Below are 27,001 nucleotides of genomic sequence, written 5' to 3' on the forward strand. Positions count from 1 at the left end.
AAGGACCCCTAAAAGTTTCGAAAATTTTCGCCTAGCGATCCCCTACTGTAGACTTTTCGAGGTTTTTCGGAAAACCAGCAAGTTGCCCTAGAATTTTCGGAGATAACGTGTTCACGTTTTATAACTCCCGTCATTTTCGGATGGTGTTTTTGTCCGCTAAAATTTTCGTCTTATAAAAGCAGCCCTAAAAATTTCGAATTTCAATTCAGATATCATTAGAAATGTACATGTCTTATATATTGAACGATAATAGCGCTACTCCGCTAGTTATGGGCACTAATGATATGTAACATGATGTAATATATCAAACACGAGAAAGCGTGTTCCATCAGATATCTAATGAAACACACTGCTTTTATCTTACGCAGCGAAATCATTTCAGTGCTGCATCGAAATCGCTTTCGGTATAAGCTATGCGAAGGACAGCTGAGGGACACGAGCATGTGAATGTCAGTGTGCATGTTTTCATCTGGTGAAGTCATAATTTAACTTTTTAATTCAAGAGTCTTTTACCGTCATGAATTTGTTTATTCTTAGTGTGTTTTACAAAAACGGGACAAGTTCTTAATAAACTGATATCATTCAGGAAGTGTTCTGTTGAGGCTTTAAAAGGACCAAGATATAAAAATTAAATGCTACAGTTTAGCTAAGCTATTTACATGTAAGGAAAATAATTTGAATATCCTTAACAAATAGGGCCTTGTGCCTTGTGTGATCGAGACCTGAAACGCAAAATCTTCAAACTTCAAAAATTCTACTGTAATTGAACTGAACATTTTCAGAAAACAAGCGATTTTATACTTACAAAGAAGTCGCCATTCCGCCATGATCTTTAGACCACAGTACGTTTTTACTGCTATGAACATCGGTGGCATGTGGCATGACCTGCGTAATGTCATAATTATGCGAAATACGACTTTATGCGGGGAATAAATTAACTGAGGACCGCGTCATGTATTCGCGCCAATTTTGTTAAAGCAGCAGCTTTTTTGATGCTGCGGACTTTAGCCGAATACAACTAGACAAAAAAACGAGGATAAGATCGTCTGATCGCTGGTTAGGAAGAATTGAGGGTGAAGAAATCGCTGAAAACGGTTTATTGTTTTCGCATTCAAGGAACTACGTGCTATAGTCAAATTACTTGGGACAGAGCCCTCTCAATGTTGGCTCACAAGTTTGGTAAGAGCAATTGCCGAAAACAACATTGCCAGGGGCGAGAAGAGCAGGAGAGGGACATTTACCGTTTGGTTGTGAACTGTCCCAAGGGAACTCGACTGGCACTGTAGATATAGTTGTAAATCCGTAGTGCATGCATGTAAATTAAATTTCATGTTCACTTGTCTCCCTACTCTTCTTGCGACTTCCAACGGTTGACAAAAAGAACGTGACAGCGTGTAGTCTTATCAGGACAAAAGATTGATCCTTTTACCGAGGGCATTTAAGGGCAATAAACATTTAAGTCTTCTTTTATCTTGTTTTAAATAAACCCTTGAAAATGGATCAATTCCCTACCCTGTATACTCATGGATTCATTTATCGTGAGCAAATAGGCGGTGCATGACTAATATTGAGATCTAAAGGGTCTGCATGAACAACAATAGGCTTTATCACAGTACTCGACGCCATTTTGACGAGTAGGCAAACAGGCTTGAAATAACAGTGTTTGTATGGAAATCAGATGTCAAATAATTTTCATAAAATGTCGCTTCTGAAAAATTTATGAATTGAAAACTTTTGGCACTAGGAAAAGGATTTTAAGAAAAAAAATTGGAGGGATGTAGCTGTGCCCGAAAACGTCCAGCCGTGTTTTGAAATTTCCACACATTTGTCTGACAGCGAGCCAGCCGTGAACTGCTACTAAAAATAGTTCGCGGGAAAAAATACAGGGAAATGTATGGAAAGTTCAAAGCACGACTGGACGCTTTCTGGAACAGCTACATCCCTCCATTTTTCCCTAAAATCGTTTTCCTAGTACCAAAAGTTTCGCCAAGTAGGTAGTTTTTACCGTAAAGGCATCTGTAGAGATGTTAATATATAGATAAGTTATGGATATTGGAAACGACTGGCATAGATATTTTAACCATTTTGAGACTATGAGTTCGACCAGATCGTTACGGAGCAATGTTGATCTCATTAACTACTTTCCACTGGCTTAGCAGCACACTGCCTCTTTAATTTCATTGAAAATCCAATGATCGCAAGCAATCTGGGCAGAGTACATGTGTAAATCAGAGCATAAAGGTTTCCCCAAAAATTATGGTCCTTAACTTTTGATTCTGACTTACTGACTTACATTTTTTACCTTTAGCTTAAAATTACCTTTAAAAAACCTTTCCAACGACACAATCAGTTAACTTAAAGATTGGATTTAATTTAGTGTAATGGCTTTTTGAAATACCGTGTCCCTCTTTATAAATTTGTCATTTCATGATCGTATCTCCCGGTTCTTCAATCGATACCCCTTGATATCGCAATTCAAACTCCTCTTCATCATCATCTTCATTTCCAGGGCGCGATAACACATTATACACGATTAATATTAGGAAGGCGAGTCCCGCAAACAGTTGATAAGCTGCTCGAATACCAATAAAACTGATTAGTGAACCCCCTAAGATGGCACCGCCTCCCAGCCCGGTACCCATGTATAGACCAAACAGAATTCCTGTGGAAGAGACGTAATTACTTCGGTCTGGGGTCAATTTTTAATAATAAAGCGTTTACACTTGTATTTTACAGCCTGGGTGGTTGGTTTAACACGTACGTATACGTAAAGGAATACAATGACACGTTCAAACATGGGTTCAATAATCCTCGTTAATGACTTCTCACAATGTTTACTGGGTTCAATTTCTGCATGCGCTTGTCGAATAACACTATGGTTTGGTTTTTGTTCGTGTAAAGCTATTAAAAAGGACGTGTTCAATCAATAAGGGTACGAAACCAACAGAAAACGATGTTCTCATGTAAGGAGACACCGTGAAATCTTACATATGCGCAAAGTCATCGACTGTGAGCAGTCTCTTTCTCAATTACACAAATTTATTAAGCACTCGTTGGATTAACCAATTCAGGAAGTAGCAAAGCTGAGAAGTGGAGGCTGATGTCCAGAAATGCACGCCAGTGAGATTCATGAACTGTATCCTAGACATCACAAGGCGTTCCCCTACCCTTAATTCTCATCAAAACACAAATAATTCTGTCGAACTTGAAGTCATGTGAAAACGACAAAAAGCTGGGTGTCTGGAAGGGCCTGTGTATCCACCGGGGCGTATCGTGGCACACAAAGCTGAAGATTGAGCCTATGGGAAATGCCGCTGATGGTAGGATTTGTGGACAAAAGTACGACTGCTCGTTCTCAAGCACAGTCGAATAAACCGGTCAAAGTGGACACTTTTTTCGCAACACTTTTTCACACTTTTTAAGGTCATTGGTAAATACCCATTTTCTCCGCATGGTAGGGGACAAATAGTCTACAATGAAAAACCAGTTTAATCACTATGGCGTCATTTGCACTAAAAAAGATATATGTCCATAATTCAGCTTTACGCTGTACAGTAATGACTATTTCGTTGACTGTAGGTTCACCTCATCAGCGGTACTGTATCAAGAGTTCTTATTCCAGTACGAGAAATGTAAACGTTGTATCCCTGTCGGTTTTGAATTTGTTTCAGTTCTAACCAATTGCTTCCAGAATAACATGCCACCTAGGAAACGGTAAACGTAATAACGCCACATGTTTGTAAATTTCTCATATTGTACCGTGGTGAAATTTTCAATCGTATCTGTTGCACATCCCTTTTAACTTTACGCAGTCCCCGTTTTCTTCGCAAGAATATTCGGGCAACAAAACAGTAGGTGCATCAATGCTGACGCGCCCTGAAAAGTTTCTGGCCGTGCTGGCGGGGTATGAAGACAAAAAGTAGCACCCTACAGTCACATTACCTTGTGCAGAAGCTCCTAGTCCAGCTGACGAAGATTTCGATCCAACGTATGCCACACTTGGCACCCACGAAATTGCGAAAGCACTTCCAATCAAAGCGTGCAAGATGAGACCAAGCCATGGAGCCTGAATGACGGCAAAGCATGCAAAAATTATAGCATACACGGCCAAGCTAAGGCTTATTGTGTTGGCGTAACCAAGAAAGTCTAATATATAGTTTGTCAGGAAAAACACCACCGCGTTGAAGGCGTAGTGTAAGCTTGCCGCCAGACCTACAATAACTGAAGAGGCTCCCAGGTCATCCAAAAACCACAAAGTAAATTCCGTTTGAAATCCTTCCAGAATCCCAAGGCAAATGGACGTGATCCAAAACGCGGTTTTCGGCAACGAAGTGAACAGGCGTTTAATCCCATTAAAAGTAGCTTGGTTTGATGACTTGCAGCAATAGACAATCTTGATGCAGAAGATGCTGACAAAACCGATTGTCATTAGTGCAGCAAAGAAGTAAAAGGCAATTCTGTAGTCCTTACGAGATTGTCCGCAGTAGTAGTAAGTTGATTCATTTATTAAAAGTCCAATTGCTAACGTGCCTAAGGAGACAACAAATGAACTCCATAATCGGATCCGCCCATAACGACTTCTTTGGTCTCCCAGACAATCAATGAGACATCCATCCGCCACGGGATGAAGCATGGCGGAAAATATCTCGCCAAATATGGTCAGAGCCACGAGAATGTAAAAGATAACTATCATTTCTCCCTTATTAATGTAAATACTGTAATGGACAGAAGCTTTAAAGCCACTGGACGAAGGCTTGGAGTCTTTTTCGGTGGCGAGCCAGCTTGGAAAACGTCGCCCACTAATGTTGTAATCCTTCCCCTTTCCTTCAAATGAACGCGTTTTGGGCGTTTTCATAAATCCAGGAGAAGCGATATATATTTACTTATTTCTTGTGTGTAAATTACGTTTTGTAGTAAACATCATCCAGTTCAGTAAAAGCACGATTCAGCTTGTTTGAATCAAGCAGTGATCGTCCTCCACGAACAAGTTTCTCGCTAAGTGCAAAGTTTGACAATGAGTTATTTTGATGGATGACAAGGCATTCTTGATGCCTTGGTTGAACAGCTAGTATGAGCATTGTCTTCAATATCTGATGCAAGCTTATGCTCCCATGAATAAAACATACTTTCGTTTTTGATACCTGTCTGCGAGTAAGCCCCAAAGAGGTGAAATAAGAGCTAAACGTAAAGGGCGAATGATGACCAAGATACCAGTTTCGACAGCTGAAAATCCGAGTTGTTTGAAGTACACAGGAAGGTATGGGATATGGGAGCCACCTGCGCCATAAATAGTCGCATATAATAGTTTGAAGGGAATAACAACTCTGTCACTTTGCCGCACAGCATCTAGAAGACGACCAAAGATACTCCTTTCATCCTCATGTTTCTCCAGATGGGTGGTTTCATTGGTGTCTGATTCCATGAAGACCAGCTTTTCTTGGCTCCAACGTCAGTCTCTTGGAGCAATTGGTAAAGAAGCTAAAGGAGGAGGAAAAATTCTCAGGTCAAATGGAAACTAAACGTGTCTTTAAATCCAAGATTCCCTTTTGCTCAACCCTGTCAACAATTTAAAGCTAAAAAGAGGTTCTCTGGTTAAACAAAAAGCTGTTTCCAGCTTATACGCGGGCCATATTTGACTGTGTGGTGCGTAAAGCCTACAATCTTTTAACAGTGATAACCTCCGGCATCGCCAACTCCCCCAAATAGATAGCCTGCGAACAAGCTCTCTTGGGGGTGGATTCTCTTTGTCCCTCCCGCCCCCCACCCCCAAGAGAGCTTGCTCACAGGCTACCAAATAGATAGATACAGAGATGAGTGAGGCAATAAGTAACCACCAGATAGAATTGCATTTTTTTGCAGTCAGAATGAAATACAGCTTGGGGAAAACGACATTTGTCATACGAATGCTTTTAATAATCCCCGGGCTTTAATCCTTACGTTTTCACCTTTCGTTTAGAGACAGAAACCATTTGTACGTTCCTAATATGTATGTGACACCTGGTCAATGACGGATCGTAATTTTCGGTATGATCTAGACCCGGGGGGGGGGGGGTACTCCCTTATGAGACCTTAACGGGGACGTGCGGCCCGATAGGGTATGGTTTTCAGGGTGTTTTGTCTTGAACGGGGTATCTATTTCATCACTTTCTGTCTTAAACAGGGTATCCTTACATGACCTAATGGCTTAAACAGATTGTGATTGCCAATGCATTAAAATACAGTAAGAAACTAGTGTATTCTTATTTCATTCTAGTCTTAAACAGGGTGTGATTTTGGGTTAAATTTGTCAGAAAGGGCCTGAAAATTTTGAATTCTGTCTTAAACGGGATAGGGAAATCGGAGAATTGTGTCTTAAACATGGTCAGGCTTTGAACGATCGGGCCGCACCTCCCTACCCAAGCATCTGTTGAGAACCCCCCTCCCCCAGATCTAGAGTAACGTTACGCATCACGCGTACGTTTGTATCCTTGTACGTTTTTTCAATGTTTCGCTGTTTATATTTCTAGACTAGAAATACGTGACTCGCAAAACCTCGCGAAGCTGGGGCTGGGTGGAAAGCCCTCTTTACTCGTATTGTAGCATCAAATGAGGGGATTAAAAGGTTTCTGACTGATAGCAACTATTTTTATGAGCATGGTCTTTTCGAGGTTCCACAGGCTAGTTTGCGGTTGAAAATCTATTTCTGACGTGACGAAATGAACAACGTGCGTGAAGCGCTGTCGTGTTCGATAAATTTATTTCCCACGGAAAATTATTTTACTGCGGCCACAAAACGTGTTATTTCTTCGATGTAATCTTTCCCGAAAAAAGATTTCTGGAAGAAAGGGAAAAGATTCTGGAGAGAGAGTTCTGTATCCAGTGAATATTAATGAACATTGCAGTTGAAATTTGACCCGGCACGCAAGCTTTTCCGATGTATGCAAACTTTGCTCCAGACGACGCCAGACAGTCTGACGTCATTCATACTTTGTTTTTCTTTGTTGCTAGGCAACAGTGCGGACACCTTCAACGAAATATATAAATATATTTTTCGCTCGAATTCGCGCGGATTAGCTCCGCTCGCGCCGGCTCGGCCCGACAAATTAATTAACCTCGCTACGCTCGGGCCTTCAGCCCTCGCTTCGCGAGGAATAAAATTCAGCGGCAAGCATTTGTTATTCACCTTTTATTTGAAGACAGAAACCGTTTCTACATTGATTGTTTTTCTATAGTAAACGTGAGACATCTTTATCTATCTTGGCCCACGAATATAGACTGATTTAGTTGCCAAATTTTCGGTTAAGCAAAACTAACCTTGAGGCACTCACGTTAGCCTAAAAAAACCGTGTCTCCGGTTAGCCTAATGAGCACTCCAGTTAGCCTAAATACCACTTAGGTTAGTTAGCTTAAATACATATAGCTCCCCGGTTAGCTTAACGGTTAGCAGTTTATGTTGGGGTTGTTCATGCCTCGCACGTCTGGCTCACATATTGTAAGCACTCCTCACGGTCCGAAAACAAAGAACGCGACCAATTTAAAGAATTTGATAACACGACAGAAAACGTAACTCGTACCAGCCGAGTACAAAAAACGAAACGGAGAACAATAACTCGTGTCCCGAAATCTTATCTCTCGGCCCATCGCGACCCCCCCCCCCCCCCCAAAAAAGAATTTGATAATGCTACCGAAACCTTAACTCGGTCCGCCTTACGGCCCGAGTAAAAAAAAAAAAAAAACTACGACTAAAAAAAAAAATAGGTAGTCGAGGACTACATGTAGCCACTTCTGTAGGAAGGAAATAAAATAAAAGGCAGTCGCATACATGTGGCTACTGCTTTGTTTTTGTAGAATATTGCAGTAAAGAAGCAATGTTGTGTAAAATTCAGAGGGGTTAATGAACTGCTCTAGTCAGTGCCAAAATTGTGTGGCGTAATTTGATCGTTTCGTTGGAGGCTTTCGGTTTGTTTACACTGACTTTAATACACAGGGAGGGCTCATCCGTGTTTACATCAGATCGCTTGGTGAGTAAATTCCGTGAATCAACACACACAGATAAACAGACACAAAGCTTTCTTAATTGAAAAGTTTATTCAGACAGACCTATGTCCAGGCCTGAAAAGCAAATTTGTTCAATTTTCGCCTCGAGTGAAGCTATTCGAACTGCGAGTCACTAAACATGACTAAGGCCCTGTTTACAAGCAGGTAGGGTAACCCTAGTTCTAGGGTTACCCTAGCGCTCCCACATTTCTCCTTTTTTTCATCGACGTGTTTACAAGGCAGCTAGGGTTACCCTAGCGCTAGGGTAACCCTAGCTGCTAAGGATAACTCGCCTACCCGGGACAACTTTTTACTTGATTCCAGACCTTTGAACGTTGATAACAAACGGCCATCATGGCAGACTGCTTACACCGTGGAGCTGGCCGTGGGGCTAAATGGAGATTAACTTTGCCAGAAACCAAAAATATATCGAATGCAAAGTCGGCGAGTCCTCTCGTATTTCGTTCTTCCACACCCAAGCATGATGATGAGTCGAATCAAACATCCAGACTGGACAAAAATAATGACTCGCAATCTGGCGAAATTCATAAAGTGATCATAATTTTGATTTGATCCAGAAAAAGGGAAAAGAGAAGAAAAAGACAAATTGAGTTTGGTCCGATGACAAAGTAGAAGAGATGCTCAAGTTTGTGCGAGAGTACAAATCGACCCGTGACTTTCATCTTCTTCGAATAATTCTCCTTTTTACATGTCGCATTCGAGCGAGTGCTTTATGACCCCCCCTCTTTATTGTATTCCAAAGCCGCGTTTATTAAACATGGCAACTTTCTGTCGCTTTCTAGAACTGAGAAGGTAACACAGCAAAAATCCATCGCACTGATAAGCAGCTGACTGGCAGCAACGACCGTAGAATCGAAGTGACAACCAGAACCTTTCCCTTATTTGTCGGCCATTTTGTTTGCAATGCGTGCGGTTATTAAGTTGTCCCGAGTGGTAGGGTAACCCTACCTGTGAAAGTTTGCTTGTAAACCCGGGCTATCTTTGACCCGCCTGCTAGGGTAACCCTAGCACTAGGGTTACCCTCTCTGCTTGTAAACAGGGCCTAAAGCACAATTTCTCGTTTTTCGAAAATTTCGCTAAAGCTATTTGAAAAATGACAAATCGACCAATTTACATAAAGCACGGTGAAATTCATTTTCAAACCTGTCGTATTTTGCAAAGTGGATTGCCAGCAGCATACAAAAATTTCCGAGAACGTCTACAGCTCATGTGATGAACAGATTTGCAGATCTTGCAAATCGCACATGTTTCGCCTTGACACAATCTCGAACAGGCATTTCTCCGCTTTGTAGTCACTGATTTCCTCTTTTTAAGCAGCCGAGTGTTCCTTAGAAGTTGTTCTTTTGATTTACAGTATTGAAAACCTGTGATTTCGTTCTAAGAACTACAAACTGCAACCATGAAAATTCACACAAGAGAGACGCGACGGCCATTTCGGATGAACAAGGATCTACGAATAAAGCGGACTGAGATCCGTGGTGACATCGACCCAACTTCGGGTAACGGAAACATACCGTAGATTGGACCACTTACGGACTTACAACTCGATGATATAGTAGCTACTTCTCTAAGAAGAGAAGCTTAAAAAAGTAGCTACAAAAATTGCATATATCCATTTCGTACCCAGAGAAACACGACACTTACATGTGAAATATCACTATCAAATGGCCTGTTATGTACCGGCTCTCAGAGGGTAAGAGTTTTTTCCCCCTAAAACATCAGTTGAAATAAACGTACGGTCAGTCTCTTTCACGAAACTGTCTCCGTGCTGTGTAACTATTTTCGCTAATTATTAGAAAGCTCTCAATCGTGCCATATCACTCCTAGTAGTACAAGGAATTATTATCGGTACAAACAAGGAATTGTTATCAACCCTGGGAGCCTCATGCCTCAGGAAAATGGCACACAAGCGATGTTGGTCATGCCCAAATCACATTCCTCGTGCAAGACCTTCTAGTTACACTAGTGAACGTAGTTCTTGAGGGGAGGGGGCGGCTGTACACAGACTAGATTCAAATCAAATGATTATAATAAATTACGAATCAAAATTTTTTTCGAAATGGATTTAACTATAAAAGTTAACGCTAAAAGAGAACGACGTTTCGACCGTCCGACGGTCATTTTAAAGTTCAAGATGAGAAGTAAAAATATGTGCTTATATACAATTGTGAAAAAAAATAATGAGATACTGACTTAAAAAGCTCTAAAGATATTCCAAATGATTGTCAAATGAATTGAGCAATTAGGGGTTGTTTGTTTTCCAAAGATGTCCAGGCATTCGATGCCATGTATCATAAATTATTTTCCCATAATGCACAAATACGCGCTCTAATGTTTACCTTACCTATGTGGCCTTAGTCAAAGATCGCCAGTTTCCCCGTCCGTCACTGATTAGAAATCAACTCAGAATATACAGGATCGCAAGCAGAGTGGGAAGAACTGTCGCATCATATGTCTGATCTGAAATCGACCAGACGACTTGAAAAAATAACAAAGTTGAATAACATTGATTAAATAATTGGTTTCGAAAAATCAGGCAACATCGAAATATTGCCTGAGGATCTGTCTATCTGCGATGCCAATGACAAGTATGTGAGCAATGCGCCATTGTACGTGGAATACCTTCATCAGGGAACAACAGAGAAAATTCATAGTCAGATTTCTTTACCCTCACTTTTTCCTAACCAGCGATCAGACATGTTTTATCCCGGCCTTTTATTTTCTAATCCTTTCTAATCCTCTTGTCGTCATTAAATATTCTAGTTGTTTTTAAATATTCAGCTTGGAGTCCACTACATAAAATTATAAAATTGGCGCGAAAACAGGACGCGCTCTGCAGTTCAGTTCCATTCTACAAGTGCGCACGGTCAGTTTTTGCCTTTACAGTTTACTTTTTAACACTATATATATTGTTTAATTAATACCATTTGTAAAGCGCATTTGAAAACTTTAGTTGAATTTGCGCTTAAGAAATGATTATGATTAAAATAATAATCATTTCTTAAGCGCAAATTAAAAATGATTATTATTAATTTATTTGTTGAAGTCATTCCACAAGTATGATAATCGTATTTCGCATAATTATGCCATGCCGCATGCCGCCTTTTACCCTCACCGTTCAAAATAATGGCGCTTGCAACGAAACGATCGAAAATAAAACGATCGCATCGGTTTTAAAGGAACGAACCGTCACAAATTTACATAAATGCATCGCAAACCATCGAAGACGAGGTCTTTCGTGGGATACTATACGCATGATTGCACTTTTTAAAGTGCAATTTTTTAAAGTTCTGTTTTCGATCGTTTCGTTGCAAGCGCCATTATTTTGAACGGTGAGGGTAAAAGGCGGCATGCGGCATGGCATAATTATGCGAAATACGATTATCCTTCTTGCGGAATGACTTCAACAAATAAATTAATAATAATCATTTAATAATAATCATTTCTCAAGCGCAACTTCAACTAAAGTTTTCAAACTTTAAAAAGTGCAATCATGCGTATAGTATCCCACGAAAGACCTCGTCTGCGATGTTTTGCGATGCATTTATGTAAATTTGTGACGGTTCATTGCTTTAAAACCGATGCAATCGTTCTGTTTTCGATCGTTTCATTGCAACCCAGGGGGGGGGGGGGGGGGCACTTGACCCATGTTCGGGTATAGGGGTGCCGCTGGGGGTTCAAAACCCAGACCCTGTTTAGGACGAAAATAACCTTAAATACCTACCCTGTGTAGGACAGCCCCCTCTATTTTAAGACCCTATTTAGGACAAAGGACAACATCTATCTCTTGTGTTACACAAGTGTTTATTGGCAATAGTAATAACATTTAAAGGCCCACTGTCACTTACCGGACGTGATGTTCCACGTATTGAAACTCGAATACCAATCACAACAGACAAAATAATACAGTTCCTAGAAGTGATGGCGAAAAATCCCAAAATTTCGCCAGTTAACAGCGGTGAACCTTAAGTGGAAACTCAATCGACGTGAAGCATTGTTCACTAAAATAAATACAGACTAACGTCTCTGATTTCGGATTGCCAAATATACGGACGACAGCCTTGCAACCATGCCCTGTCTAGGACGGGTCCAGGACAGATTCGCTTGAAATTGTATACCCTGTTCAGGACAGAGACGCCAAAAACATACCCTATCCAGCGACACGACCCCGTACAGCTCATATAGGAGAGTACCCCCCGGACGTTGCAAGTGCATTGTTTTGAACGGTGAGGGTAAATGGCGGCATGCGGCATGGCGCAATTATGCGAAATACGATTATCATACTTGCGGAATGACTTCAACAAATAAATTAATAATAATCATTTAATAATAATCACTTCTTAAGCGCAAATTCAACTAAAGTTTTCAAATGCGCTTTACAAATGGTATTAATTAAACAATATATATATAGTGTTAAAAAATAAACTGTTAAGGCAAAAACACCGTGCGCACTTGTAGAATGGAACTGAACTGCAGAGCGCGTCCTGTTTTCGCGCCAATTTTATAATTTTATGTAGCGGACTCCAAGCTGAATATTTAATAACAACTAGAATATATATTTAATAACAACAAGAGAAAAGAGAAAATACAAGGCCGGGATAAAACATGTCTGATCGCTGGTTAGGAAGCAGTGGGGGTAAAGAAATCTATGGATTCTCTCTGTTGTGCAAATGAAGGTATTCCACAATCGTGTATTGCTCACATACTTGTCATTGGCATCGCAGATAGACAGATCCTCAGGTAATATTACGATGTTGCCTGATTTTTCGAAACCGATTATTTAATCAATGTTATTCAACTTTGTTATTTTTTCAAGTCGTCTGGTCGATTTCAGATCAGACATATGATGCAACAGTTCTTTCCACTCTGCTTGCGATCCTGCATATTCTGAGTTAACTTGTCATCAGTGACGGGCGGGTAAACTGGCAATCTTTGACCAAGGCCACATAGATGAGATAAACATTAGTGCGCGTATTTGTGCATTATGGGAAAAGAATTTATGATACATGGCCTCGAATGCCTGGACATCTTTGGAGAACAAACAACCCCTTATTGCTCAATTCATTTGACAATTTATTATAATCATTTGATTTGAATCTAGTCCGTGTACAGCCGCCCCCTCCCCTCAGGAACTACGTTCGCCAGTGTAACTAGAAGGTCTTGCATGAGGAATGTGATTTGGACATGACCAACATCGCTTGTGTACCATTTTCCTGAGGCATGAGGCTCCTAGCGGGTTGATAACAATTCCTTGTTTGTACCGATAATAATTCCTTGTACTACTAGGAATGATATGGTACGATTGGGAGCTAATTAGCGAAAATAGTTACCAGCAAGGAGACAGTTTCGTGAAAGAGACTGACCGTACGTTTATTTCAGCTGATGTTTTAGGGGGAAAAAACTCCTACCCTCTGAGAGCCGGCACATAACAGGCCATTTGGTAGTGATATTTCACATGTAAGTGGCGTGTTTCTCTGGGCACGAAATGAATATATGCAATTTTTGTTAGTTGTAGCGAAATTTATAACGAGGGACACTGGTCGAATACAGAAAGATCTGGATACGAAACGTAATTCATAGCATACTTTTGAAGGGACACCTGAGGACTTAGATATGCAGGTTTAGTTAAACAACGAATGGATACGAAAACCTCGGTGCTGATTTTAGTTGATAACGAAAAACAATTTGACTTGTATTTTGTGTGTTTTGTAGTACACTGAAATGTAGCAGTGTTTTTCCCGTTTCGTTGGGAAAAATCCCCACTCAACAAGCAAATTTTTCATGCCAATTTTTCAATGGCTATTCAGTGTTGTTTGTCTGCTCAGTATGTATTTTCTGTTTCGTTTCTTTTATATTATCGCCGTAATTAGTTATATATGCTCTACATTTATTGTCATGTAAGTAATTAGCTATATTCTAAACATTGTTAAATCCTTTTTGCATTTATATAACACCCACTAGTGGGTTCTGTTTCCTGTACTGAAGATGGATAAAATATCCGAAAACATATATACATTAAGAAAAGTCGGCTTCTTGAAAAAAAGTTAAGTCCCTTTGAGACTGGAAGCGACAAAATTAGCTACTAGTTCTAAAACCGTAATTCCAATTGGCAAACTACCCACAAAGGATCAAACATTTCTAATGCAAAACGGATAACAATTCCATTCCGTTAACTGGGCAATATTAGATTGTTTTAAAATACCTACTCGTAATTAGTTATTATTTCGATATTTTTTCTCACTTACTTATGCTTATATATTCATGCACTCGCGCGCTAAATATGTCATTCGTCAAAGCCTACAGTCTGGTAGCCGAGAGCTCATTTCTTTCTTTTTTTTTTTTTTTTTTAACCAGAGAATCTTTTTTAGCTTTAAATTGTTAACAGGGTTAAGCAAAAGGGGATCTTGCCTGGATTTCAAAACACGTTTAATTTCCAGTTGACCTGAGAATTTTTCCTCCTGCTTTAGCTTCTTTACCAATTGCTCCAAGAGACTGACGTTGGAGCCAGAGAAAGTCTGGTTTTCATGGAATCAGACACCAAAGGAACCAGCCATCTGGAGAAACATGAGGATGAAAAGAGTATCTTTGGTCGTTTTCTAGATGCTGTGCGGCAAAGTGACAGAGATGTTATTCCCTACAAACTATTATACGCGACTATTTATGGCGCAGGTGGCTGCCTTATCCCATATCTTCCTTTGTACTTCAAACAACTCGGATTTTCAGCTGTCGAAACTGGTATCTTGGTCAGCATTCGCCCTTTATGTTTAGCTCTTATTTCACCTCTTTGGAGCTTCCTCGCAGACAGGTATCAAAGGCGAAGGTATGTTTTATTCATGGGAGCATTAGCTTGGATATTGAAGACAATGCTCATACTAGCTGTTCAACCAAGGCATCAGGAATGCCTTGTAATCCGTCAGAATAACTCATTGTCCAACCTTTCACCTAGTAAGAACCTTGCTCGTGGAGGAAAACCACTGCTTGACTCAAACATGCTAAATCGTGCTTTTAACTGGAAGATGTTTACCACAAAACGTAATTCGCACACAAGAAATAAGCAAATATATATCGCTTCTCCTGGATTTATGAAAACGCCCAAAAAGCGTTCGTTTGAAGGAAAGGAGAAGGATTACAACATTAGCGGGCGACGTTTTCCAAGCTGGCTCGCCACCGTAAAAGACTCTCAACCTTCGTCCAGTGGCTTTAAAGCTTCTGTCCATTACAGTATTTACATTAATGAGGGAGAAATGATAGTTATCTTTTACATTCTCGTGGCTCTGACCATATTTGGCGAGATATTTTCCGCCATGCTTCATCCCGTGGCGGATGGATGTCTCATTGATTGTCTGGGAGACCAAAGAAGTCGTTATGGGCGGATCCGATTATGGAGTTCAATTGCTGTCTCCTTGGGCACGTTAGCAATTGGACTTTTAATAAATGAATCAACTTACTACTACTGCGGACAATCTCGTAAGGACTACAGAATTGCTTTTTACTTCTTTGCTGCACTAATGACAATCGGTTTTGTCAGCATCTTCTGCATCAAGATTGTCTATTGCTGCAAGTCATCAAACAAAGCTACTTTTAATGGAATTAAACGCTTGTTCACTTCGTTGCCGAAAACCGCGTTTTGGATCACGTCCATTTGCCTTGGGATTCTGGAAGGATTTCAAACGGAATTTACTTTGTGGTTTTTAGATGACCTGGGAGCCTCTTCAGTTATTGTAGGTCTTGCGGCAAGCTTACACTACGCCTTCACCGCGGTGGTATTTTTCCTGACAAACTATTTATCAGACTTGGTTGGTTACGCCAACACAATAAGCCTTAGTTTGGCCGTGTATGCGGTACATTTTGCATGCTTTGCCGTCATTCAGGCCCCATGGCTTGGTCTCATCTTGCACGCTTTGGCTGGAAGTGCTTTCGCAATTTCGTGGGTGCCAAGTGTGGCATACGTTGGATCGAAATCTTCGTCAGCTGGACTAGGAGCTTCTGCACAAGGTAATGTGACTGTAGGGTGCTAGTTTTTGTCTTTATACCCCGCCAGCACGACCAGAACCTTTTCAAGGCGTGTCAGCGCTGAGGCAACTACTGTTTTGTTGCCCGAATATTCTTGCGAAGAAAACGGTGTGCAACAGACACGACTGAAAATTTCACCGTGATACAAGATGAGAAATTTACCGCTTTTACTTTTACCGTTTTTACTTTTACCGTTTCCTAGGTGGCATATAATTCTGGAACCAATTGGTTAGAATTGAAACAAATTCAAAATCAACAGGATACAACGTTTTCAATTTTCGCACTGGAATAAAAACTCTTGATACAGTACCGCTGATGAGGTGAACCTACACCGAAAAAGACATTAATTACTGTACAGCATAAAGCTGAATTATGGATATATATCGTTTTTAGTGCAAATGGTGCCATAGTGATTAAACTGGTTTCCATTGTGGACTATTTGTCCCCTACCATGCGGAGAAAATGGGTATTTTTTAATGACCTTAAAAAGTGTGAAAAAGTGTTGCGAAAAAAGTGTCTACTTTGACCGGTTTATTCGACTGTGCTAGAGAACGAGCAGTCGTACTTTTGTCCACAAATCCTACCATCAGCGGCATTTCCCATAGGCTCAATCTTCAGCTTTGTGTGCCACGATACGCCCCGGCGGATACACAGGCCCTTCGAGACACCCTTTTTGTCGTTTTCATATGACTTCATGTTTGCCAGAATTATGTGTGTTTTAGTGAGAATTAAGGGTAGGGGACGCCTTGTGATGTCTAGCATACAGGTCATGAATCTCACTGGAGTGCATTTTTGGACATATCGATCTCCACTTCTCGGCTTTGCTACTTCCTGAATAACTGAGAAAGAGACTACTAACAGTCGATGACTTTGCGCATATGTAAGATTCCTTTCAAAGCGGAGATTTGTTTCACGGTGTCTCCTTACATGAGAACATCGTTTCCAGTTGGTTTCTCATCGTTAGTGATTGAACATGTACTTTTCAATAGCTTTACACGAACAAAAACCAAACCATAGTGTTATTCGACAAGCGCATGCAGAAAATGAACCCAGTAAACATTGTGAGAAGTCATCAACGAGGATTAGTGAACCCATGTTTGAACGTGTCATTGTATTCCTTTACGTATATGTACGTGTTAAACCAACCACCCAGGCTGTAAAATACAAGTGTAAACGTTTTATTATCAAACAATTGACCCCTTGACCGAAGTAATGCAAATAATTCCATTTTTACGTCTCTTCCACAGGAATTCTGTTTGGTCTATATATGGGTGCAGGTTTGGGAGGCGGTGCCATCTTAGGAGGTTCCCTAATCAGTTTCGTCGGCATTCGAGCAGCTTATCAACTGTTTGCGGGACTCGCCTTCCTAATATTAATCGTATATAATGTGTTATCGCACCTTGGAAATGAAGATGATGATGAAGAGGAGTCTGAAGTGCGATATCAGGAGGTATCGATTGAAGAACCGGAAGATACGATCATGAAATAACAAATTTATAAATAAGGACACGGTATTTCAAAAGGCCATGAACGCTAACCCAATGTTTAAGTTAACTTAAACATAGAGATCAGCACGCAGAAAAAATTCTTCTAGCCAAGCTGTTAGTATCTTTCCTAAGTCATAACTCGATTAGCAGTAAATTTACCACAGCACGTGTAAAAAAAAAAAAGAATTTTAGAAATTCCGTCTGACGCAAGATCTCGGTTACGCAGAATACTGTACCTACAATACAGTACCATGATGATGTTTTCATTTACCGAACGTAGACCTCTTTTTATTTTCCTTCTTTTTAATTTCCTCTTAGAGGCAAAAACATAATAAGGACGGTGAGATATTTATTTCGCTGCAATATCCGTCCTGATCCATGACATGCGGCCGCTCGCGCCGACCCTATATTCGCACCCTCATGTGATTACGTGACTTCTATAATTATTCAACATTCGTGAATGACGTCTTGCGGGTCACGGGAAATATGGCGTTTTATAATCCATCAAATATTTTCGCTCGCGCGCGATTGGTCTAAACGCCTCACGTGACCGAATATACCCCAGCTAAAACTGGGGAATATCCGAGGATATTCCCCAAGTGATATTCCCCAATTTCAAAAACTTGAAGGAGCGTCAAGTTTGCAATTAAAATGAATGTCTAGATGGGGGAACGGTTTTCTTGACAGAAGAAGAGATAAACCTGCTGGTCGATAAACCAGTACCAGCAAACAACATACGCTCTAAACGTTTTTGACGGTAAGCTGTTCGTAAACGAAATGTTGAAATACTCAAGCTCGTATTTGCGACATTTTCTCCGGTTTGAACTCTGTTTAACAGTCCTTGAATCAAAAATGTGGTAAAGCTGAAAAATATGAAAGGCGAAAAGTTTTAGCCCATCTCATTTAAGAGTATTTATGGTTTTCTTTCAGTCTGGCGATATGAGAGAGCCGTCAACAAGCTATTAAACGAGTTTAATTAAGGGACCGTTCATTTTTTATGAGCATGGAGGGGCTGGTGGGATTTGGTTAATTGCCACTACGAAACTGTATGACCCCCCCTAGCATGCAATTTTTTTCCACATGGCCCCCCCCCCCCAAGCAGAAACTATTTTTTTCTGATGACCCCCCCCCCCTCCCGCCCAACCAGAAACAAATCATACTCCTAACTTTAACAAAACGCTTATGTACTGTTTATATCAAAGATAAACGTAATTGTTACTGTGATTTCTTTACAGCACTATTAACAAGTTACCGTTCTCTACTTGGGTAAAGATTTCTCTTGTTTAAAAAAAACGTTTTATAGATAGCAACACGTTTACGGCAACGACAAACCCTAAATTTCCATTTAGATTCTCAAAGAAACTATAAAAATTAATCAAGCAAATGGTTAAGGTGAAATTACTCCCCTTCGAGTAGAAACAATTAATACACGTACAGATCTGACTAACAAAATACGGATCGAAGCATACCAATCAACGATTACGAGTCATATTAAACAGAAAAAAAACAGCGGACGCGCAGATATCAGTCGCGTAGGTAAGGGTTAGATAGGGGTGTTCGTTGAGCCCCAAATCTTGCTTACTAGGGGGGTCCGGGGGCATGCTCCCCCGAAAATTTTTGAAAATCTAGGTTCCCAGAAACCTCATTTCCTGCATTTTGAGACCCATTTTAGGCAAATCACAAATTTGTTTTACAGCAGCTTTTTGAGCTATATACATCATTTCTACGGCATAATTGTTTCAACTTAAACAAGAAAGTTCAATGTACATTCTGCGCCCTGTCGAGTTCTGATAGCTATTCGATCTACTGATAGTCATACACCAAGCTGGTAAACTGCATCATTCTCGGGTGTAGGCCTTCGAACAAATTGACTATCTCGTCAAAATTGACAGGCATATCATATTTGATATGTATTAGAACCAGGGCAGACATTCTACTCTCTCGCATGGTACACCTCATGTAGTTGTTCAACCTCCTCATTAAGTGCTTTTTCTTCCGCCATTACTGATCTGTAAAGGGGGTTCGTTCGAACCCCTCGAACCCCCCCTCCTACGCGCCTGGATATTAAAGTACTGCTATTAAAAATGACAGTTACAAGCTTTTCTGAAGATGGCTTACGGCTCAGATTTACCGTCAACTGAAGTCACCAACAACAGTTCTATTATTAAAACTAATCTGGATGTTCACACTAGGCATACTACTGAGTCTACTGATACTCCTGGGTTCAAATAATTTACTAATCAACAGTCTTTATAAAAGTGAGTACTATTAAAAAGAACATAAAACAATCTATTGATATAGTTCAGAGTACAACCACTTTGTAGAAAACTACTCCCCCAAGGATGATTCAATAGTGAGACTGATACGTTTTTATATTAATTTGAACTTGTACAAACATAGGTGTCTACTTCAGTTTATATTCATTATTGCTTTTCCAACAGATATGCTTCATTTCCTCAGTTGTTGTTAATATAAAATGCAGATTTCGACCTCAGTATGTAAAACAAATTAAAAGTGGTTAGGAAAATCGCATTAAATAAAATTTCTTCATCTGTTTCTGTGTTGAGCCACTTTCAATTTCCCCTACTAGCCAATTATTGCTGGTGACCCCCCCCCTCTTTCACTCATTTTTTTTTTGGTAGCCCCCCCCCCCCCCCTTTTGTGCCATTTTTTTTCTCGTGGCCCCCCCCCTAAATCCCACCAGCCCCCCCCATGCTCATAAAAAATGAACGGTCCCTAATAAGCTCGAAGCTCGCTCACACGACGGCAAATATTACAGTTGTAATTCAATGAGAGCAATTCGTGCTGGCCTGGATATAAGGAATTTAAATAACGAAAACATAAATTTCAGTACCATTACTGACAGAGTCCAAGCCGGTATCAATGCTCACCTGGTCGAGATCGCTCGCGAACATAAAATCTCGTCCACGAAACAAAAACCAGCCATGATACCCCGAAGTGTCGAAATTCTCTACGAAGAGAAGCAGCTTGTCCTACTCTCGAGCAACAAGTTTTATCCTCAGTGATTTTTAGCGACTTCGTTGCTAGCTCCATTCAATGTCAAGGTAGCAAAGAAAGCGCTTTGATGGAATCCAGCAAAAACAACCGGTGGCGTCGTATTCGACTGCAGGTTCAGCTTCGATTTCTTCACAGGTCGTTTTCGGCTAGCAAATTCCACAATTGTATTTTCGATATAAAGTGAAGCTCCAATTGAACACAAGATAAAGGAAGAGAACGACAAAGCGCCGGCTGTTTCGTTGACGGCAGTTTACACTTTTTACGGAATGCGATACTTTACAGTTTTCGCTTTCAGTGATCTTTAGCTTGTTCTCGAGAGGTAGTTAGGTTCCCTGTAACCTTATCCGCCACTTGTATCTTGCTTTTATCTTTCACGGAATTAAACAAGTTTACTTTCTTTTCAAATGTTTTACCTTTTCCCCAAACAAAGGCTTTCGACCTGAAGCGAAATCTGACGTGGAGATTTTGGAAGCCAACTGACAAACTTTGACGTGATTGACATATGCATGACAGAATGGCAAATCCTGCCGATTCCCGCGAGATTCCCGCATGTTGCGAAAAATATTTGAAGGATAATAAAAACAATAGCCTCCAATAATTTAAAGCAACAATGTTACATACAACAGCTTGAATATTGCATTTTGAAATATGAATGTTGAATTGTCAATGCACAATGTTGAATTATAGCAGACAAATATTGGATTGAAAAAAACGACCAATAATTTAAAGCAACAATGTTGCATACGACAGCTTGAATTTTGGCGGGGATATAACGCCATAGGGGGAAGGGGTCATTCCTGTTGCTTACTACAACTGGTTGATGATTGATATCTTTGCTCATATTTGCCATAAGAAGTTGAAATTGAATTGAATTGAAACCACTGTTTTCCAGCGCATTGGTGTTTGTATCGTTCTCAAAGAGGCGATATCATTATAAACTGCTGTACGTCGTCCGCCGTGGGAATGTCCCCAGGTTCTGTTGAATTCAAGGATTCGTATGTTTTCAAAATATCGTTTAATCTCTGATTTAGCCGTCCTTATTCACGATCAACACACCACTTATGAAGGAAGAAAGTCACTCAAGGACAGACGATAACGGTAAGCAGCGGTAAGTCGTTCATTTCGGGTTAAATGAAATCCTTTATATGTCTTTGACCAAATCAACTCCCAATCTGCATTACAATTAATAGCCGCTTATATGCCATTACAGTTTATTTTACTGACACGGGAAGTTTTTATTTCCAAAGCTGTCACTTTCCAGGATTATAGTACAACGACTAAGCTTTCCTTTCATGTAGATTTGATGATCAAACGACATATATCAGAAACCATTTATTGCAGCCAAAGTTGGTCTTCAATTTATCACGAATGAGAGTCACAAATAGTGACCGTATAAATATGCCGATTGTAACGGCCACAGACAAAAACTTGAGAAAGCTATTACATGGTTTTAACCAGCAAACATAAATTAATATTTGTGCCATGTTTCGTTTTTATAGGATCTTCTTTACGCGCTCACCGTCTCCCTGAAGTTCAGCGAGAATTCGGGCCTTTTATAGAGCCCAATGTCGTCATTTTACCCGATTTTCAAACTTTTTTTAAATTTTTCCCGTTAAATAAAGCGTTGAAATTTTTCCATTTTTTTTCTTAAGTTGGTTGACCCTAAGGGATGTTTTGGCCAAAAAAATCCGACTTTTCGTGAGTGTCTTTCGATTTTCGATTATCTCAGAATTTGGCTCTTAAGAGGTAAGACGTTTTTAGTGTCTCGTTCTAAAGGCCCGGACGCACTACGCGAATTTTCGTTTATTTTGCAAAAATATTTGATGTAATATATCAACACGAGCAAGAGTGTTTCATCAGATATCCAAACACTGAGAAGTAGTTGAAAAAACGAGGCGCAGCCGAGTTTTTTTTAAACGACTTCGAGGTATTTGGATATCTGATAAAAAACACTTTCGAGTGTTCATCGGATATGGCTTCTTAAATGATCAATAATTCTTGGAGAAATTCAAGGCTAAAGTTGGCAAAATTTTATGTTAATTAGGATCACATATCCAAACCACGGCCACGGTAGTGATCTTCTTTGTTTTCTCTTGATGAATTATTAATGAATTTGAGAACTTGCTTTCAAAGAGTCTATCCAGGCAGAAGCCCGCCAAAATATTTAACTTTTGCTCGGCAATCGAGCTATGAAGAGACCATAACCTAGAGATGTTGAATGCGACTCCATGTAACTACTATGGCTCGCAGATCTTTGTTCCAATTGCACCTTCAAGTACAAGTAATCGCGGTTCGACACTACATCCAAACTGCCCGAGTACAACAGGGGCACCCAACGACCAAATCTTCCTAAATACTTCAGAAGTGCCCAAAATGGATTTCTGTTTGCTTTAGAAGCCTGTTTGGTTAATTTGGAGCTGCCCTGAGAGATATTTATCTGTTCGGATATCTTAGGGGAATTTTGGTCATGTCTTATTCGAAAGTTTTAGCTATCCTGATGGGTCCTGCCGAAAGTTCGAGGACACGTAATAGCCATAGTTTCGTTAGAAAATTTTAGGGGACGTTTTTCGCTATACCTGTGACCACAAAACCGCGCAAGGCGGGAGACTAGGGCGGATAGTGGACCTGTGACGTCAATACAAGAACGCCACTTTTGCGGGATTCTCTGTTTCGCTTTTTAACGTCTTTCGTGTTGCTGCAGCCGTAAACAACGCACCGCAGCATCATCTTTCTTCCTTTGCATAAAGAAACACACTGACACAGAGAAGCCGCGAAAGTGGCGTTCTTGTATCGACGTCACAGGTCCACTATCCCTAGTCTCCCGCCTTGCGCGGTTTTGTACACACCCGAAAGTGAAATTTCACGTCTTTGACCGCCTCAAATGAGGGGAAGAAAAATCGATAGCGAATTTATTTTTTTCGATTTTCATACGAGAACAACAAGAAGATTCGATCAAGCAAATAAAAAAAAAATCTGTCACATACACTTTAAGCGAAAATTTTTGTGAATATCATGAACTGTTCATCCGAATATTATAGGCGTATAACCTATTCATCCAAAAACGTTAGGGGATAAAATTATACGCTCTGTCAGACCTAAATAATGTAAATTCCTCATTATCTCACCGAAAATTTTAGTAGCTTTTAGAATAGTTACGACGAACGAAAGTTTTAGAGGACAAAAACACCATCCGAAAATTATGTGAGTTATAAAACGTGTGCACATCATATCCGAAAATTCTAGGGAAACTTGATGGTTCTCCGAAAAACCTCGAAAAGTCTAGGGGATCGCTAGGCGTAAACTTTCGAAAATTTTGGGGAACCTTCCATCCGAACAGATGTTTTACTGAAATATTCCTTTGGATGCCCCTGAGTACGGCTGCTGATCAAAACGAACTCGCGGCATCGTGATTGACACTTTGTGGTTATCAAATATTTTGGTGTTTTCAAGTGCGTACGCGGTTACCAAATTCAAAATTTGGTGGAAACAAAATTTGTCGCGATTTTTGGCAGGAACCAAACAAATTTTGTCAACCTAGTGCGTACGGTACCTAACTGAACTCCTTTGCTGCCTGTGTAATGTTCGTACACCAGCGCAGCTTGATGAATTTACCCAGGAGCATTACAATGGTGTTCAGTCATCTGAAGGAAACATTCCAGATGATTTGAACACTGATATCTGCAAATGCTATTCTGACGTTCTGTTAAAAAATAACAATTTTCCAATTCCTGTGATTAAATTCACGACGTCGTAGAGGAAGCCAAGTGTCGATCTTCTTTGAGACAATGTGGTGAATTTTATATCGATGAACTTTGGTTGCGACATAAAAAAAGAAGCTGGTTTTTATTCCTTTAATCGGCTGATCGAATTTCTGATTGAAGACCTACACATGCTGTTTAATTTAAAAAGTGAATAAGGGTTTTACATGCACGGATTGCGATACAGTCGTGTGTTGCTGGACACGTGGGTTCATGAGAAGAGGAACATTTCTGTTGAACATTTCAATGGAATCTATTCGTGGAAGAACTGACAAAATTGCGAAAGAATATTTGCCGATAAAACCAAAACGAGCATAAACAGATTTGTCATCTCTAAGATCATAATGAAATTAATGCTTGACATTGATATTTAGTTGTCATCGCAATGGTAAAGGCTGGTTTTCACTAGGACATAAGAATAAGCATAAAGATAAGCAATTGAGAACACTAGCTACATACCTATAAGGACAGACGCACGCGCAGAAAACCATTTCTTGACGGAATTCTCGATACCAACCCCCGTCGATGTTAAGCAAGATGGCGGACGAAACGGTTAACTGCCTTATGCTTGTGCTTGTGCTTATGTCGTCCCTGTTCTCACTGGTGTAAACAGCGACATAACATGACATAAGCATAAGCATAAGCACAAAAAGAACGAGCACGTTCGTTCTAGATCTTTTTGTGCTTAAGCTTATGCCACAGGTGTTCTGATTTGCTTTTACGCGGTATTTGAGCTTCTGCTTCTGCTTATGCTTATGTCCTAGGGAAAACCAGCCTTAAATCACAATTTTATGCTGTGAACACAGATGGGATGTATATCAGGAATCCTGCGAAGAGGTTCAAGAATACATATCAAACTTATCTCCAACGAACGCGAGCATTTGCTTAAATGTGCGTCTAGTCTGGCGCGGCCAAAATTTTTCGGTATTGCGCAAGCGCAAGAGGTTAGATGTAAGTAAATATTTGGTCACGCCATTTGTTTACGATCCTTTTGACACCTAAACCTCCACTTTTCTTCTTAACTTTTTTGAGTTTGGCATACAGAAACCCAATCTTTTTTCGAAAGACATTTGTGATTCGGTTGTTCATAACAACAGCGCGAATGCCCGTTTCTTGAAAGATTTTCTCCACTATTGGTGGTTTCCCGGGTGGTTTTCACCTCACACATCGTCACGCAAGTAAAAAAATTAAATCCTCAACCATTCAATAGATAAAGTCAAGAAATTGATATTTTGAAGAAGAGTGATACGTAAACAACGTGTGAAAGCCACGGGGCTGTGCGATATCTCATAATCGAGTTATTCGAGAAAATGTACCACGGAAAATTACAGAGTTTAGTATGGGACGCCATGTTGGTGGACACCAACATAGCCACCAACATGGCGGCCGGAAACCAGCAAAAACATCTGGAGTTCTCTTTGGCTATTTCAAAGCCTTTCTTCTCCCTGCTGAACTTTCACACATTGACATAGACGTTTCTATTACATGTTAGCTGATCAGACCTAAAAAATCACGAGGCAAATCGATGTTTTCATGTACGTGACATGTTTAGAGCAGCTGAATACTTCTGTCACGCAGTACGCAAAAATCTAAAATTCAAACTGCTCTATTTTCAAAACGAAGAATGCTATCCTGCTGAAAACAAGCAAGCCGATTAAAATTTATATTTTCTTTTATGTGATGAAGATAAAAACCCAAAACTGCGTTTTGTTATGAATTTCAGTTTTTTATGACGTCACGTGAAAACCAAGAATTGTGCAAGCAGCGAAAGCAGACTCGCCACTACCCTCTTCATTCTCTTTGGCAATTGTGTCGAGGAGATAGCTAAAAGTTGCATAAAAACGACCGGTATAAGATATATGCGAGACTATTAGCAATGAAAATTTAATTCGTTATTTGGTGTCTGAAAAAAAATCGAGACAGTCAATTTATTTAACTTCTTACGAATAACTTACTTGTCGATACTGCATGTAAACATAGATAGAACTATGATGAAAGAAAGGTGGCGGATCCGGGATGGCCCGCAAATCCATTATTTTGATCGTCCGATCCATCTCCCACAGCATTCACGGACCCACAAAACGCTAATGACAGCAGAAGTCCTCCAACTTTAACGGCGATTTGACCCGTCCAAAATAGTCGAAAACAAGTCGAATTATACACCAAAATAAATTTGAATTTGTCGGTAAAATCGAGATCTGAGCATGCGTAGAAGAGTACGGACCCATTGTTTTTACACTGGCGTGGAATGACCTTTGATCGTTTATATTGCGCAAACTTGATTTGAAAACTTGGATTTTGACCCATTTAATCGGCTTACGATTTTGGTATTTCAAAACGTCTTGTTCGATAGCTTTGATATTCATTTTTTTCAATCCGTTGGTAAAACTGATCGCCGTTAAAATGTTTTTGAGTAATCTTGTAAAATGTTTCAAATGTTAGGTGTTGGTCAGACATTAGTGGTGGCGTGATCGCCGGAACTTGATTTATAAGCTTTTCTTAAACACTGAGTTTGATATGAAAAGGACGTGAAATTCAAGACCAGTAAGATTGCTTGTACATGTGAAACTGACAGCAACTGACTGGCCTATTTTGAAGGACGATAAAGAGAACACATTGATGTGATGTGATGAACACACAGACGTTCTTAGGGGTTCGTCACGGACGAACTCGTTGAACCCCTAAGGA

At 40.1% G+C, this 27,001-nt stretch overlaps 2 protein-coding genes and 1 long non-coding RNA gene across 3 annotated transcripts in view; 2 read left to right on the forward strand and 1 right to left on the reverse strand.

The window, feature by feature from the left end:
- Positions 1–1,997: 1,997 nt before the first annotated feature.
- LOC146482976 (major facilitator superfamily domain-containing protein 6-like) lies at positions 1,998–26,447 on the reverse strand. The gene is made up of 4 exons (XM_085106487.1): positions 26,269–26,447; positions 5,127–5,478; positions 3,943–4,874; positions 1,998–2,662 (listed from the first exon to the last, which is right to left on the reverse strand). The coding sequence occupies exons 2-4, from the start codon at positions 5,420–5,422 to the stop codon at positions 2,421–2,423; spliced, it is 1,470 nt and encodes a 489-aa protein (XP_084962613.1). The 5' UTR covers positions 5,423–5,478; positions 26,269–26,447; the 3' UTR covers positions 1,998–2,420.
- On the forward strand, positions 14,530–17,993 carry LOC146482977 (major facilitator superfamily domain-containing protein 6-like). The gene is made up of 2 exons (XM_085106484.1): positions 14,530–16,032; positions 17,298–17,993. The coding sequence occupies exons 1-2, from the start codon at positions 14,562–14,564 to the stop codon at positions 17,537–17,539; spliced, it is 1,713 nt and encodes a 570-aa protein (XP_084962610.1). The 5' UTR covers positions 14,530–14,561; the 3' UTR covers positions 17,540–17,993.
- The window catches only part of LOC146482978 (uncharacterized), a 57,120-nt gene continuing 51,623 nt past the window's right edge, over positions 21,505–27,001 (forward strand). Inside the window, exon 1 of the long non-coding RNA XR_014864019.1 lies at positions 21,505–21,653. This is a non-coding gene — a long non-coding RNA (uncharacterized LOC146482978). The remainder of the gene's footprint in view (positions 21,654–27,001) is intronic.

This window comes from Pavona decussata, unplaced genomic scaffold (assembly GCF_977016875.1).
Source record: "Pavona decussata unplaced genomic scaffold, jaPavDecu1.1 SCAFFOLD_41, whole genome shotgun sequence".
NCBI classification, from domain to species: domain Eukaryota; kingdom Metazoa; phylum Cnidaria; class Anthozoa; order Scleractinia; family Agariciidae; genus Pavona; species Pavona decussata.